Here is a 13,400-nt window from a genome sequence, read left to right as displayed (position 1 = left end):
GACATTTTTGGGGTCTCCGAGACCGTCTTTCGACATTCCAGACTCAATTTTGCCACTTTTAAAATAATTTGAGACTCCTACACACAAGATCAGATTTCAAATCACATGAAAAATTCTCCAAAGTTTGTGACATATTTTTTCGAACTCCTGGAGCTTCAACGTCTGAAAATAGGAGGGAAATTGATATATCATCAAAACATTATCTTTATCGGGCATGAATCTCGAGGCAAAATTAGGTTGGAAACTTCAAAAATTAAATATGGGATCATCTGAATTTTGATTTCAGCAAACATATAGTCAAACTGAGCATATTGGAAATACAAACCCAACGACGCCAAATTCAACTCAATTCGAGCTCAAATGAGTCTGAATCATAGACTCGAAGCGCTGTTGGAAGGTTTAAAAAACAATTTGGATTACCAAACGGCTTCCAAACATGACATGCTTATAGTCGAATCGAGTGACTCGATGAGACGAATCCAATAAGGCTAAGATCGTCGAATTTCAATATCGCTAAGACATTCAAATGTGTGACAAACGGTCCATGATCAAGGGATTCAATATCAGTTGTCCATCCGAACCACTCTACATTTTCCCTTGATCCTCCTCCTACTTACAGGTCATGTCATCCCCAAAAAACTATAAATAGCCCTTCATTTCTCTTAAGAGGTGACCCAAGCAATAAGAAGAAGAGAAGAAGAAGAAGAGAAGCGAAGGAGGGAAGAAACTCCTCCTCGACCACCGCCGGAATTCTGCCTGACATCCAAGCGATGCCTGAATTCTGCCCAACTTCCAAGTGACACCGAAATTCTTCCTGACCTCCAAGCTACACCGGAATTCTTCCTGATCTCCAAGTGAAGCTGAAATTATGCCCGATGTTGTGACTGGATTTCAATCAGGAAGTGAATCATTATAATTTGATCGTCCTAAATTTTAAGGACAAGTCAGCCTCTTGTATCTCAAACAAACATTAGTGGAATTCTTTCAACTGGGCGTGGCCCTGTGATTTTTTCCTTTTCCAGGGTTTCCACGTAAAAATCCTTGTGTTTTTAGTTCTTTCCTGATTGTGTGTTGAATATATGTACAACATTTAGATGAAAACTTTTTAACTCTATTGCCGCATATATTCTAGCCTGCAACAGTGATGTTGTACTTATTTTTTAGCATCTTCTTAAAAATAAATTTATTATTTTTTTAATAAATTAATCAAAAAAATTCTTTAAGTGATTATCTATCAATAATCTCTGCATTATATCATCATAAAAAAATCATTAAAACATTAAAAATGTTTAATAAAAAATTATTAATATATTCTTTTTCATTTTTTATCCGTGCCTTGTTTTGATGAACTTCCAACAAAAATTGAAAGTTCATTTTTGCCTCTGCTCTTAGAGTTGTAAAAAATAATGCTTTTAAAATCAGATCGGACCGGCCGGTTCAATCGGTTGAACCCGAACCGGCCGACCGGCCGGTTACGGTTCATGTTAAAACTGGTTTCGCACAAAACCGGTATTGAACCGCTCGAATCGTTGGTTCGACCCCCCAGCAGCCGAACCGGTCTCAGTTTCTTATAACCAGCCCGTCGTATAATTCATTCGGATGTATCGCATTCGCGTCCAGATTGGCCTATCTTCTTCCCCGGTGTCTCCTGCTCATTCGCGAAGCTAACACCTCTCATGCAATCAGGGCCAATGCCGACGTAGAAGTTCCCCGGCGCTAGGTCGAGCCCGACCTTCATGCTGGGGAGGTAGGTATCGCACGGGTAATCAAAGCTCTTCCATGCCATGACGCCGGAGTTGTTGAGCATAAGGTTGCCACTATCAAACAGCTCTGTCGTGGATCTATTCATTTGCAAGGAGGTAAAAGCTAGGAGCTTGATATCGCTTTTATTGCTGGGAGGAAAAAGGCGGATATGAGGATGAAAGCTGAGAAGACGTCAGAGAAGTACAAGCCACCCATGTTTATTGAATCGAGCAATTTGTGAAGCAGATTGGCTTTTAAGTTTTAATCATCCTCTAGGATTGCGGTGTGGACAGAATTTTAGAACTAACTTTCATACTATATTATATGAGAATAGTCAAAACATTATCTCAAATGAAGACCAAATATTGCCAATTATAAACTTATAGATTTTAGATCATCTGATAGAATTAAATATGAGGTTATTTTTCAATATAATAATTATTTATTACATCATTCAGTTTGACCCAGATCGAACCATCAAACCGCTAACCACTTCTTTTTCCCATTCATTGTCCAATCCGGTTTTCAAACCCTTGGTCAAAAAAAGACCCTACTCAAAATATTCAATTTCAAGTTGACATGTTTAACAAATGGTTCAGATTTGGATACGTGTATTTCGACTTATTTATTAAATGAACAGGACTCGGGTTACTCGCCAACCTAATTTTAACTAAAAAAATGACCTATTTAATTATTAGAATAATAGAGTATTTTAGCATTTACTGTATTTATTACATAATGAGTTGTCACCTGCTGATTAGTTTTTAGATAGGTTTCCGTACTAGACTCTATTATAAAACAATGTATCCTCCACTTTCATGATAATGAAATATAGTCTTTCTCTGTTTACTTTATCTTCTGTCTACTTCGTCTCTGTCAAGAACAGAGAAACCTGTTCTTGAGAAACCTGTTCTCGATTCTCTCATTCTACATGGTATCAGTCGCCAGTTCTCTCAACTACTAAACCTATGTCTCAATCTGCCTCTGTCCAAAACTCCGACGACAACAATGTCATGGCCGATTCAACGATTCCGGCAAACCTGAAGTTCGTTGTTTCCAACATAAAGAACTTCGTCACTACGCCGCTCGCTGCCGACAACTATGCCATCTGGCGATCCCAAATACTGAAAATCATTCGTGCCAATGGCTTCTATAGCTTTCTTGTTCCGCCACCGTCGCTTCCTACCTCCTCCGACCAGATTCAAGAAGGCTCGTCGTCTTCCACCATCAGTACGGGTAACAGACATCTGACCGATCAAACATTATCGGCTGCCCTCTGTTCGACCATTTCACATTCTATCTTGCCATATGTGATCTCGTTGGAGTCCACCGCTGAAATCTGGCAATCGTTAGAATCTCGGTTTCAAGCTTCAAACCGCTCGAAAGTCATTCAACTCAAGAATGAACTTCACAATGTGTCTCTCAAAACATCCACCATGACACAGTACCTCTCAGAAAATTAAATCGTTGGTGGACCAAATCGTTGCAGCCGACTCAACGGTAGATATAGAGGATATCATCCTCTACATCTTAAACGGTCTTCCTCCTACATACCAATCGTTCAAGACATCGATCCGAACAATGCTCAACCCGATAAGTCTCGATCAACTCTACCCTCTTCTCCTCAGCGAAGAGATTCATCTTGCAGCAGATGCAGCTCGGCAGCACACGACTACCGATCCAAATATGGCCTTATTCGGCTCCAGGGGCGTGGCAAAAGGTTCCGCGGCAGATAAAATTCAAACTCAATGGGACAGACCCGATCCAACCCCTCCAGCTCAATCATCTGCCAAATGTGCTTCAAGAAAGGACACTCCGCAAATTCTTGCTGGCATCGCCTAAATGCATAATACACACCCAATGCCAGGACAGTCAACAGTGCACTTCTTGAGGCAGCAAACAATCCCGACAACACTTGGTTTCTGGACTCGGGTGCCTCCACGCATTTAACAAACTCACTCGATAATATGTCCATTACTTCTCCATATCAAGGTTCATAGAACATTACCATAGGTGACGGTAGCTCCATCAACGTCGCTCATTCAGGGGCTGGAATCCTTCCAACCCCCTCTCGTAAGCTGCACTTATCTAACATTCTTCATTCTCCCTCTCTTGCTTACAACTTACTGTCTATATCTCGCCTTACGAAAGATAACAATCTCTCGATAATTTTTGATGCTAATGGTTTTACATTCAAGGATCCGATGACCCATCAAATCCTCCTTCAAGGTCCGTGCAATGAAGGCCTTTACCCTCTTCAGCTGGCGCAAACCATCTCTCCGAATAAAGCTTTGGCTGCTGCGAACATGTACTCCAACCTCTGGCATCAAAGGCTTGGACATCCGCACAAAGGAATAAAAGACAAAATTAATAAATGTAATAGCAATATCAAGATTGAAAAGCAATTCTCTTGTAAATCTTGTAAAGAGTCTAAAGGACATAAGTTGTCATTTGAGCATTCTCAAAACAGACAAATTATTCCTCTAGCTACTATACATTCCGATGTGTGGGGTCCGGCCCCGATTGTTTCCACGCAAGGATACATCTACTATGTCATTTTCATTGACGATTGTACTCACTTCACTTGGCTTTTTTCCTTTACGTCGAAAATCTGATGTTTTACATACGTTTATCAATTTTAAAAATCAGGTTGAAAATTATCTTGCGCATAAAATCAAGATTCTTAGGACTGATGGTGGTTCCGAATATGTGAATCATGAGTTCTCAGACTATCTCCGCAAACAAGGCATCATCCATCAAAGATCCTGTCCCTATACGCCTGAACAGAACGGCCTAGCTGAGAGGAAACACCGTCACATTATCGAGACGGCTCGCACGTTGCTTCATGCCTCATCCGTTCCCTACCAGTACTGGCCGGACGCAGTACTCACCTCAGTCTACCTAATTAACAAAATTCCCACATCTACTACCCATGACATTTCCCCCTTCGAACTTGTTCATCGAACAAAACCAGACTACAGCAACTTACGCGTCTTCGGTTGCCAATGTTTTTCTCTAACACCACCAATACATCGTCACAAACTTCAACCAAGATCTACACCATGTGTTTTCTTGGGATACTCTGACACTTACAAAGGGTACAAGTGTCTAAACTTAGATAAAAACAAGATCATTATCTCAAGACACGTTACTTTCACCGAACAACATTTTCCCTTCTCAAAACTTGCTCCTGCACCGATCAATCCTCCTCATACCACCGTCCCGAGTCTTCTAATTCCGGTATCTGCTACACAAGTTAATACTCATGCTCCTAAACCAAGTGACCCGCCACTTCCTCCTCCTTAAGATCCCAACGTCAATACAACTTCTCAAAATTTTCTGCCCCCACCTACCATAACTCCTCAACCTGACGTGCCAAACCCATCCTATCATCCCATGATAACCCGTAGCAGAACCGGCTCTCTCAAACATCCTGATCGCCTGAATCTGTTTCACTCTACTATTCAGCCCGTCAATACATATCCCACGTCTTATAATGTGGCGGTTCAGAAGCTCGAATGGCGTCAAGCAATGGCCGCCGAGTTCCTTGCACTACAAAAACAATCCACGTGGAGCCTCGTCAAACCGCCTGCTAACGCCTCCATTCTTGGCTGCAAATGGACGTACCGAACCAAAAATCATACGGATGGTTCCATTGCCAAATACAAGGCTCGTTTAGTTGCTCAAGGCAACAATCAGGAATTCGATGTCGACTACACTGAAACTTTTAGTCCCGTTGTAAAGTTGCCTACTATACGCATATTACTCTCTATTGCTATCGCTAACGAGTGGCAGGTACAACAACTGGACGTCGCAAATGCGTTTCTGCACGGCACATTAAATGAAACAGTTTATATGTATCAACCCCGTGGCTTCGAGGACAGCTCCCGACCAGATCACGTATGCAAATTACATAAGGCGCTATATGGGTTGAAACAAGCTCCAAGACAGTGGTACAACACGTTCACCAAATTTCTTGAATCCATCGGGTTCACTCACAGTCTTGCCGATCCGTCCCTCCTCATATACCGCAAAGATAAGGATCTTATTTTTCTGCTCATATATGTTGACGATATTTTAATCACAGGAAACCAACCAAACACTATTCGGGACATTCTACACAAGCTCTCAACCGAATTTTCTCTCAAGCAATTAGGTGAAGCAAGTGAATTCATTGGCATCAGGATTCAACGTATCAATAACAATCTGTTCCTATCCCAAAGGAAATATGCAACTCAATTACTCCAGCTAGCACATCTCACGGACTGTAAACCACTTTCCAATCCTAACTGCACAAAACTACCTATCGTGTTTCACCCAGAACCAATTCTTTCGGATCCTACACTATACAGAAGGCTCACCGGCTCCCTTCAGTACTTGACCCTAACTCGACCAGATATCGCATACAATGTCAACCTCCTGTCCCAGCACATGCAAGATCCTCAATCGCAACATACCTATCAGCTCAAACGTCTTCTAAGATACATCAAAGGTACATTGGATTTTGGTATACCAATCACCAAAACTAACTTAGTTCTTAAATCCTTTTCAGATGCGGACTGGGCCGGCGATCCAATAACACGAAAATCCACGTCCGGATATTGTTCTTTTCTCGGCGATAACATAATCTCATGGATAGTAAAGAAGCAAAACACGGTGGCCCGCTCGTCCACGGAGTCGGAATATAGGGCCCTTGCCGCACTCACCACCGACGTCATTTGGCTCCGCAAGCTTCTTCAAGATTTCGGTCTTCATCAGGACTATCCTACAGAATTTTATTGTGACAACACTTCAGCGATTGCTTTGGCTCATAACCCGGTGTTTCATGCTCGTACAAAACATGTGGACATTGATCAAAAATTCATACGAGATCAAATTCAAAAGAACAACATAGCCTTGCTACCTATCAGCTCTATTGATCAAATTGCCGATGTTCTCACTAAACCACTCTTCACTCCGTGGTTTCACTTGCTTCGCAGCAAACTGACGGTCACGAAGAACTCATCAGTTTGAGGGGGCATATTAGAGTAATAGAGTATTTTAGCATTTACTGTATTTATTACATAATGAGTTGTCACCTGCTGATTGGTTTTTAGATAGGTTTCCGTACTAGACTCTATTATAAAACAATGTATCCTCCACTTTCATGATAATGAAATATAGTATTTCTCTGTTTACTTTATCTTCTGTTTCCTTCGTCTCTGTCAAGAACAGAGAAACCTGTTCTTGAGAAACCTGTTCTCGATTCTCTCATTCTACATTAATAATTTTTTCTTAAATTCTTTTATTAATTTGTATAATTCTTTTATTTTTAATCAATTAATATAAAATTTATGATTAATAAATTAAGAAAAATATTTTTTTAATTAAAGCAATTTATCGGGACACAATTCGGTTTATTACCGGGTCCAATTCGGATTCAATTTTTAACTCGTTTAATAAATGAATCAAAATCTAATTGATTATATTTAAATTGCATCAATTTTGAGTCAGATCCGAACCTAATCCATTGATTTATTTTGACACCGTGATCCTGCTCTTCTTAAACGCGTTTACTTCCAGCTGGCCATGCACTAAAATTCAGGACTTCTAATCTCTCACTCAATCTCTTTTAACAGAACACCATTGACCATACACCGCACTATTGAAATTTAATTGCCGCGTGTCCCTAAGCTGATTAGTTGGTCATTTTAATCTCTTTTAAAATATTTTAAATTTTGTTTTATTTGTTCTTTTATGCTTCCTTATTTGATTTGCTCACATGCAAGTATTTTAAAGGTAAGAGATTTTAAATCTTTAGTGTTTAATTTTGTAAAAAAGAATATAGTATCAAATTTTAGTAAATTACCTCTTTTGTTCTATTTTTTATGTATTATAAACTCTTTTTTTTTTTATTCTTTTTTCAACACAAGCTATTTTTTTTTTTTTGGACATTTAGGCATTTAAGGCAAACTCACACACACAACGCATACACAGCATACACATAGACTCGAACCCTGGACCTCTTAGTTGGAAGCCTAAGCTCTCAACCAATAGGCCAAGATGAGTTGTGTGTAACACAAGCTAATTACATTGTGCTACTTTCAACATGTCTGCACCCACTGCCACGCTAAATGTGAAATCACGTATCAAATTTAGTTCTCTAATTTAAAATTTTTATGAAAAAATTAAGATTTTTATTAAAGAAAAATATTACATTTTACATAAATTTAAATCAAAATTTGAAGATATTTGATGGCAATAAATTTAATTTTTGACATAAAATATTTATAAAAAATTTACAAAATTAATATTGTTGCGTCTTGGAGCATTCACGGTGTTAGCGAAATATAAAATTTAACATCTTAGCGTTGTACGAAAATCCAGCACGAACACAGATGAAAGAGAGGATGTAGCGTTTATAAGAGGCACTAAGATTTTTATGCGGTAAATCCTAAAAAGGGAAAAACTCATAGAGCATGGCCCAATTTGAACAATACAGGAAAACCCGTCATTACCGGCGGACTAAATTCGCCGGAACACATAGGATAATCCGATAGAACTATAAGTTTTCGGCGCACGTTTCGGCGGAAATGCATACGCCGGTTTTGGTCTCGTCGATAAATTTTTTCCGACGAATGTAATGCGCCGGAAAACTTTCCGGCGCACTTCCCGACGCATTACCGGCGTAAAACATCGGATTTGTGCCGACGACTTACAACCGATAAATTGCGGCGCCATATGCGCCGGTAAGTTTCTGTCGAATTTTTCGCCGGTAAGTACCGGCGGACAAAACGCCGCAAGGTCGCCATAGACAACCCACGGCTTTGATTGCGGCGCAAAGTTGTCGCCGGAAATAAGCGGCGGAAATCGCGCCGGAACATGCGCCTGTAGTTGCCGACGGAAGGAAGACGTCAATACGTCCGATACAATTCGTTGTATCGTTCGTTCCAGTGGATTCCCGTCGTACAATCCGCCGGAAACCTGTAGCATTGACAAAAAAAAGTTTATTCCAAACCAACAATCAAATTTCCACACCTGCAAACCTATACAAATATCAATTCCACAACATTTCAATAGTAACATTTCAACAGATCAACATTTTATAACAAATTCTCAACAGTTTATAACATTAAAAGAAACTGTTCAATAGTAACAATCAACAAAAAACATCAGATTAAAAGAAATTGTTCAATAACACATGTTCACAGAAATAAATAAGTTCATGTAAACTAAATTAAACTACTCTGACTCCGTGGACTCCTCCTCAGGTGAAGCTACGTCTTTTCCACTCAGCTGATCCCTCATCTTGCGCATTTCATCCAACAACTGATTGTGTTGCTCCGTACTTGTTTGAATCTGTGCTTGCAGCTGAGCTTGAACTTGTACTTGCAGCTGAGCTTGCCAATCAGCTTGGATCGATGTAATAAATATTCATCATATAACATGTATTACATGTTGGGACTAAATGAATCAGTATTGATATATTTGTTTGGTTGACATAACCATAGTCGGCAGGTGACGAAGGTCGGAAGAACCGTTGTCTAGCGGCAGAGGTCAGAAGTACTGTAGTCACTGGGCGACAGTGGTCATAAAGACCGTTGTCTGGTGACAAAGGTCAGAAGGACTATTGACATGCAGAAGTTCGGTGTCGGCTAGAAATATGTCGACGGGAAGAAGTCCGGCATTCGGTAGAAGTCCGATGAAAGTCTGGCTACGGGCAAAAGTCCAGCGTCGGGTAGAAATCTAGTGTAGGGCAGGATTCCGGTGACAGGAGGAAGTCCGACGTCTGGTAGAAGTATGTAGACAAGCAGAAATCCAGCTTGGGTAGAAATTAAGTCTGACGTCGGGAGGAAGATCGTTAAAAATTCGATGACAGGAAGAAGTCCGACGATGGGTGGAACTTCGGCGTCATGTAGAAGTCCGACGAAAGTCGACAACTGAGTAGAAGTCTGTCGTCAGTCGTCGGTAGGGCAAAACTCCGAATTTAGTTGGCATTCGGGTAGAACTCCAACGTCGGTAGGTTGTTGGGCAGAACTCCAGCGTCGGTCAACTGCCAGGTGAAAGTCCGACAGTGGTCGAGGAGGAGCACTTTTCTTCTCTTCATTTTCTTCCTTCTCTTCTTGCTTGTGCCTCCTTTTTTCTCCCATTTGGGGTCCCTTTCTATGAGAAATGAAAGGTTTATTTATAGTTTTCTGCGAGTGGCATGGCCAAAAAATAGGAGGAAGACCAAAGGTAAATAGGGAGTGGTTTGAATGGATGGCCGATGTTGAACCCCTTGATCATAGATTGTTTATTGGGCATTTGAATGTCTTAATGAAATCATAATCCTACAATCTTAGGCTCGTTAGATTCGTTTCGTCGAGCCGCTCGATTCGACTATAAGTATGCCATGTTTGGAAACCGTTTAGTAATCCAAATTATGGTTCGAACCTTCCGAATGTGCTTTGGGTCTTCGATTTGGACCCATTTCGGCCCGTATTAAGTCTAATTTGATGTCGTTGGGTTTGTATTTCCGAGACGTTCAGTTTGAATGTAAGTTTGTTGAAATCGGAGTTCAGATGGTCTCCGATTTAATTTTTGAAGTTTCATGCATCTTAAATTTGCTTCAAGATTCGTGCTCGATCAAGATAATTTTTATATGATATATCAAATACATACATGTTAAAAGACATTTATATAAAACATAAAAAATCATGTATAAATTGAAAAGATATTTATTTATTTTAAATAATTTGTCTAGAAATTTATAGAATTTTGGATAGAAAATCCTTGAGAAAATAATTTATTTTCCAAATAAAATGCCGCTTTGGTTCACTTAGGGGTGTCAATATTTGACACAACTCAAAAATCTAACACAATTCAACCTGACGGATCCGGGTCAACCCAAAGACTCAAAAGCACCCGAAACTCGTTCATCATGCATGTCCTTCATGCTTGTCCGTCATGCTTGCACTCTTTTTTTGCCTGCTAGCCCCGCTCACTTGCTCGATCGAGCTCACTCCCCCACTTGACCATCCATGCTTAGTCGCCCATTGCAGTCAATCAGATCAATGGATCGGGGGCCTATTAGGTCGGGTTCGGGTCCAGCCTTTCAATCCATTTATCCGGGTTGGCCTCAGATCAGGTGAGTTAAAACTGGGCCAATTCCAGATTAGATTCAAATGAGAGCCGAAAACCCATTTTTGACTTCTTCGAACAGCATGTGTGGCATTTCTTAAGCGGCCCTACGCGCTCCTCCAGGCCAGACTGCCAGTAGACAGTTCAGTCGTTCTGCTTCTCACCATATCAAATTTTTTTATCATGCCTCACTGGTATTAGCCTATTAGGTAGATGAAAATCTTTTATGAATTTTTTTAAATTGCGTGGAACAGCTTAATACGCGCTTCCGAGGAACATCAAAACGAACTTCGAGCACTATAAAGGGCCGGCTATTGATAGCCGGCCAGATCAGTTGGGCAGAAAGACTATATTCTTCTTTCTGTCCAATTCCAAAAAAAAAAAAAATAGAAGATGCTTGCGGTCGTAAGCTCACCGGTATTCTCACCGACGAGGATTTCCCTCAAGACCTCGCCGGGAAACATTGCCCTCGGCTTAACCCAGCAACATCTATCGGCGGCGTTGGTCGATGGATTGCCCTTGCCGGCTTCATCTTCTTCGCCATTTTGGAGGTCCCAGCGAGGGGCTAGTAGCCTCGGAATTTTTAAGAAGGAGCTCTGTGCTTCTCCGTCGCCGACCTTAGATTCCGCACCCACTTATCTTTCACGGTCTTCGTCTTCGTCAGTCTCATGCTCATCTCCAGTTGCAGCTTCCAATTTGTGTGGTTCTTCTCCTCTTTTGAAGAGGAAAAGGCCCACGCGGTTGGATATCCCGATGTCGGGATTGCTGGCTTACGAGCCCCCAGTGGATTCCGATGGCCGGCGAGAGGTGGAGGCAGAGAGCGCCCGGTATTCGGTTTACTGTAAGAGGGGGAGAAAGCGGGTCGAGATGGAGGATCGTCACAGCGCGTCACTTGACCTCTGCGGAGATCCCCAAATGGTAGGGTTCTTTTTTCCCTAATTTTCGTGAATCCATGCATTTCTTTATTCATAACAAAATCGCCAAAATTTTGTCCTTAATAGAAATTCGGCAAAAATCTGAATTCTTTAGTGATTTCGAATAACAAAGAATGAAATTAAAGAGGTTTGGCGATTTGCAGGCGTTCTTTGGTATTTTCGATGGCCACGGCGGATCGAAAGCCTCCCACTTTTGCTCGGAAAATCTTGGGGATCATATATTGGAAGAGACGATCATCGGAAAAGAAGAAAAATTGGGTATCAATATAGAGGAGGCAGTAAGGAATGGATATCTGAGAACCGATGCGGAATTCCTGAAGGAGAATGTCAAAGGAGGAACGTGCTGCGTTACTGCTGTTGTCAGAAATGGCGATCTCATTGTTTCTAACGCTGGCGACTGCCGTGCTGTCATGAGCTTCTCCGGTGCCGCTAAAGCCCTTACTTCCGATCACCGGCCCTCAAGAGAGGACGAGAAGGACAGGATCGAAAGCCTTGTAAGCCCGCTTTCTTACTAAAGATCTTCCTCGTTATTATTAAATCTCTATTCAAGCCTATAGTTTGATCTTTCAATGTTACAGATTCTCATTTTTTTTAATTTTGTATGCAGGGTGGTTATGTAGATTGCTGTAGAGGTGTTTGGAGATTGCAGGGCTCCTTAGCTGTCTCCAGGGGAATTGGAGATTCCCATCTCAAGCAATGGGTTATAGCAGAACCGGAAACTAGTATCATCAAGATTGAACCTGAGTGTGAATTTTTAATTCTAGCTTCTGATGGTCTTTGGGAAAAGGTGAGATCTTTCTCAAGTTCAATTAACTTAGAACTTCATTTATTCTCCATTTGAGAGCATTCAAATTTACAAAGCCTTATCTTTAATCTTTCAGGTTAACAACCAGGAGGCCATTGATATAGCTCGACCCTTGTGTATGGATCCCCAGAGACCATCTCCACTCTCCGCTTGCAAGAAGCTTGTTAACCTATCAGTTTCTAGAGGCTCCATGGATGACATTAGTGTTCTGATAATTCAGTTGGGACATTATCTGAAGCAAGTTTAGTAATTTCTACTCGAAGGAAGATCATTTTGCTTACCATATAATATCGACAGAAGATTATTAGTCGGAGCCTCTGCATCACAAGCAAATGGGTCATATTTGAATCAGATGATAGGATAACATGCTAAATGAATTGAACCTGTATACGTTTTCATAACTTCTGTTCATCATTGGCTGAGAGAATTCAAATTCAGAGGGTGGTTGCATGGCTACCTCTTCTTTGAAGATGGTCAGAAGATCTGTAACCATTCTTTGCAAGAAGAATGTGAATTTCAACGGGATGGATGATGTTAGTGTCTATTATGATAATACAATAAGATTTTCATCTAAAGCAAAGTTGGGTCATTCATATTGGATGGAAACAGAATGTTGTTGCTCTCTTGTAACTGCAATGGTTGGTAATTTGGCTGCTACTTTTTAAATTTCCTTTGTTCCTGGATCCTTCCTGCAGCCAGGGTTGCAGTTCACCTGTGTTTTTCTTAAGAAGGATTAAGCTTTGCGGAGATGATGGAAAGGTGGCACCTTTTGTTATACCCAAAATTAACTGCGATTATGATCTGTAGGTCTTTTTTCT

General features: G+C 40.9%; 2 protein-coding genes across 2 annotated transcripts; both read left to right on the top strand.

Moving 5' to 3' along the window:
- Window positions 1-2,756: 2,756 nt before the first annotated feature.
- On the top strand, window positions 2,757-3,585 carry LOC110101379. Its single transcript, XM_020829254.1, has 2 exons — window positions 2,757-3,085; window positions 3,189-3,585. The coding sequence occupies exons 1-2, from the start codon at window positions 2,757-2,759 to the stop codon at window positions 3,583-3,585; spliced, it is 726 nt and encodes a 241-aa protein (XP_020684913.1).
- Window positions 3,586-11,176: 7,591 nt separating this feature from the next.
- On the top strand, window positions 11,177-12,957 carry LOC110101385 (probable protein phosphatase 2C 2). The gene is made up of 4 exons (XM_020829259.2): window positions 11,177-11,760; window positions 11,921-12,271; window positions 12,385-12,564; window positions 12,659-12,957. Exons 1-4 carry the CDS (start codon window positions 11,236-11,238, stop codon window positions 12,827-12,829), a joined length of 1,227 nt encoding a protein of 408 aa, XP_020684918.1. The 5' UTR covers window positions 11,177-11,235; the 3' UTR covers window positions 12,830-12,957.
- The last annotated feature ends 443 nt before the right edge of the window (window positions 12,958-13,400 follow it).

Source organism: Dendrobium catenatum, unplaced genomic scaffold, assembly GCF_001605985.2.
Source record: "Dendrobium catenatum unplaced genomic scaffold, ASM160598v2 fragScaff_scaffold_716, whole genome shotgun sequence".
Taxonomy (NCBI): Eukaryota; Viridiplantae; Streptophyta; class Magnoliopsida; order Asparagales; family Orchidaceae; genus Dendrobium; species Dendrobium catenatum.
The sequence above is the reverse complement of the archived record's forward strand: the minus strand, read 5'-3'. Positions and strand labels throughout refer to the sequence as shown.

Coding starts and splice junctions, on each gene's coding strand:
- LOC110101385 (XM_020829259.2), top strand. CDS start 11,236: ATGCTTGCGGTCGTAAGCTCACCGGTATTCTCACCGACGAGGATTTCC. Junction 11,761..11,920: donor TCTGCGGAGATCCCCAAATG/GTAGGGTTCTTT, acceptor GGCGATTTGCAG/GCGTTCTTTGGTATTTTCGA. Junction 12,272..12,384: donor AGGACAGGATCGAAAGCCTT/GTAAGCCCGCTT, acceptor TTTTGTATGCAG/GGTGGTTATGTAGATTGCTG.
- LOC110101379 (XM_020829254.1), top strand. CDS start 2,757: ATGGCCGATTCAACGATTCCGGCAAACCTGAAGTTCGTTGTTTCCAAC. Junction 3,086..3,188: donor GAGTCCACCGCTGAAATCTG/GCAATCGTTAGA, acceptor ACCATGACACAG/TACCTCTCAGAAAATTAAAT.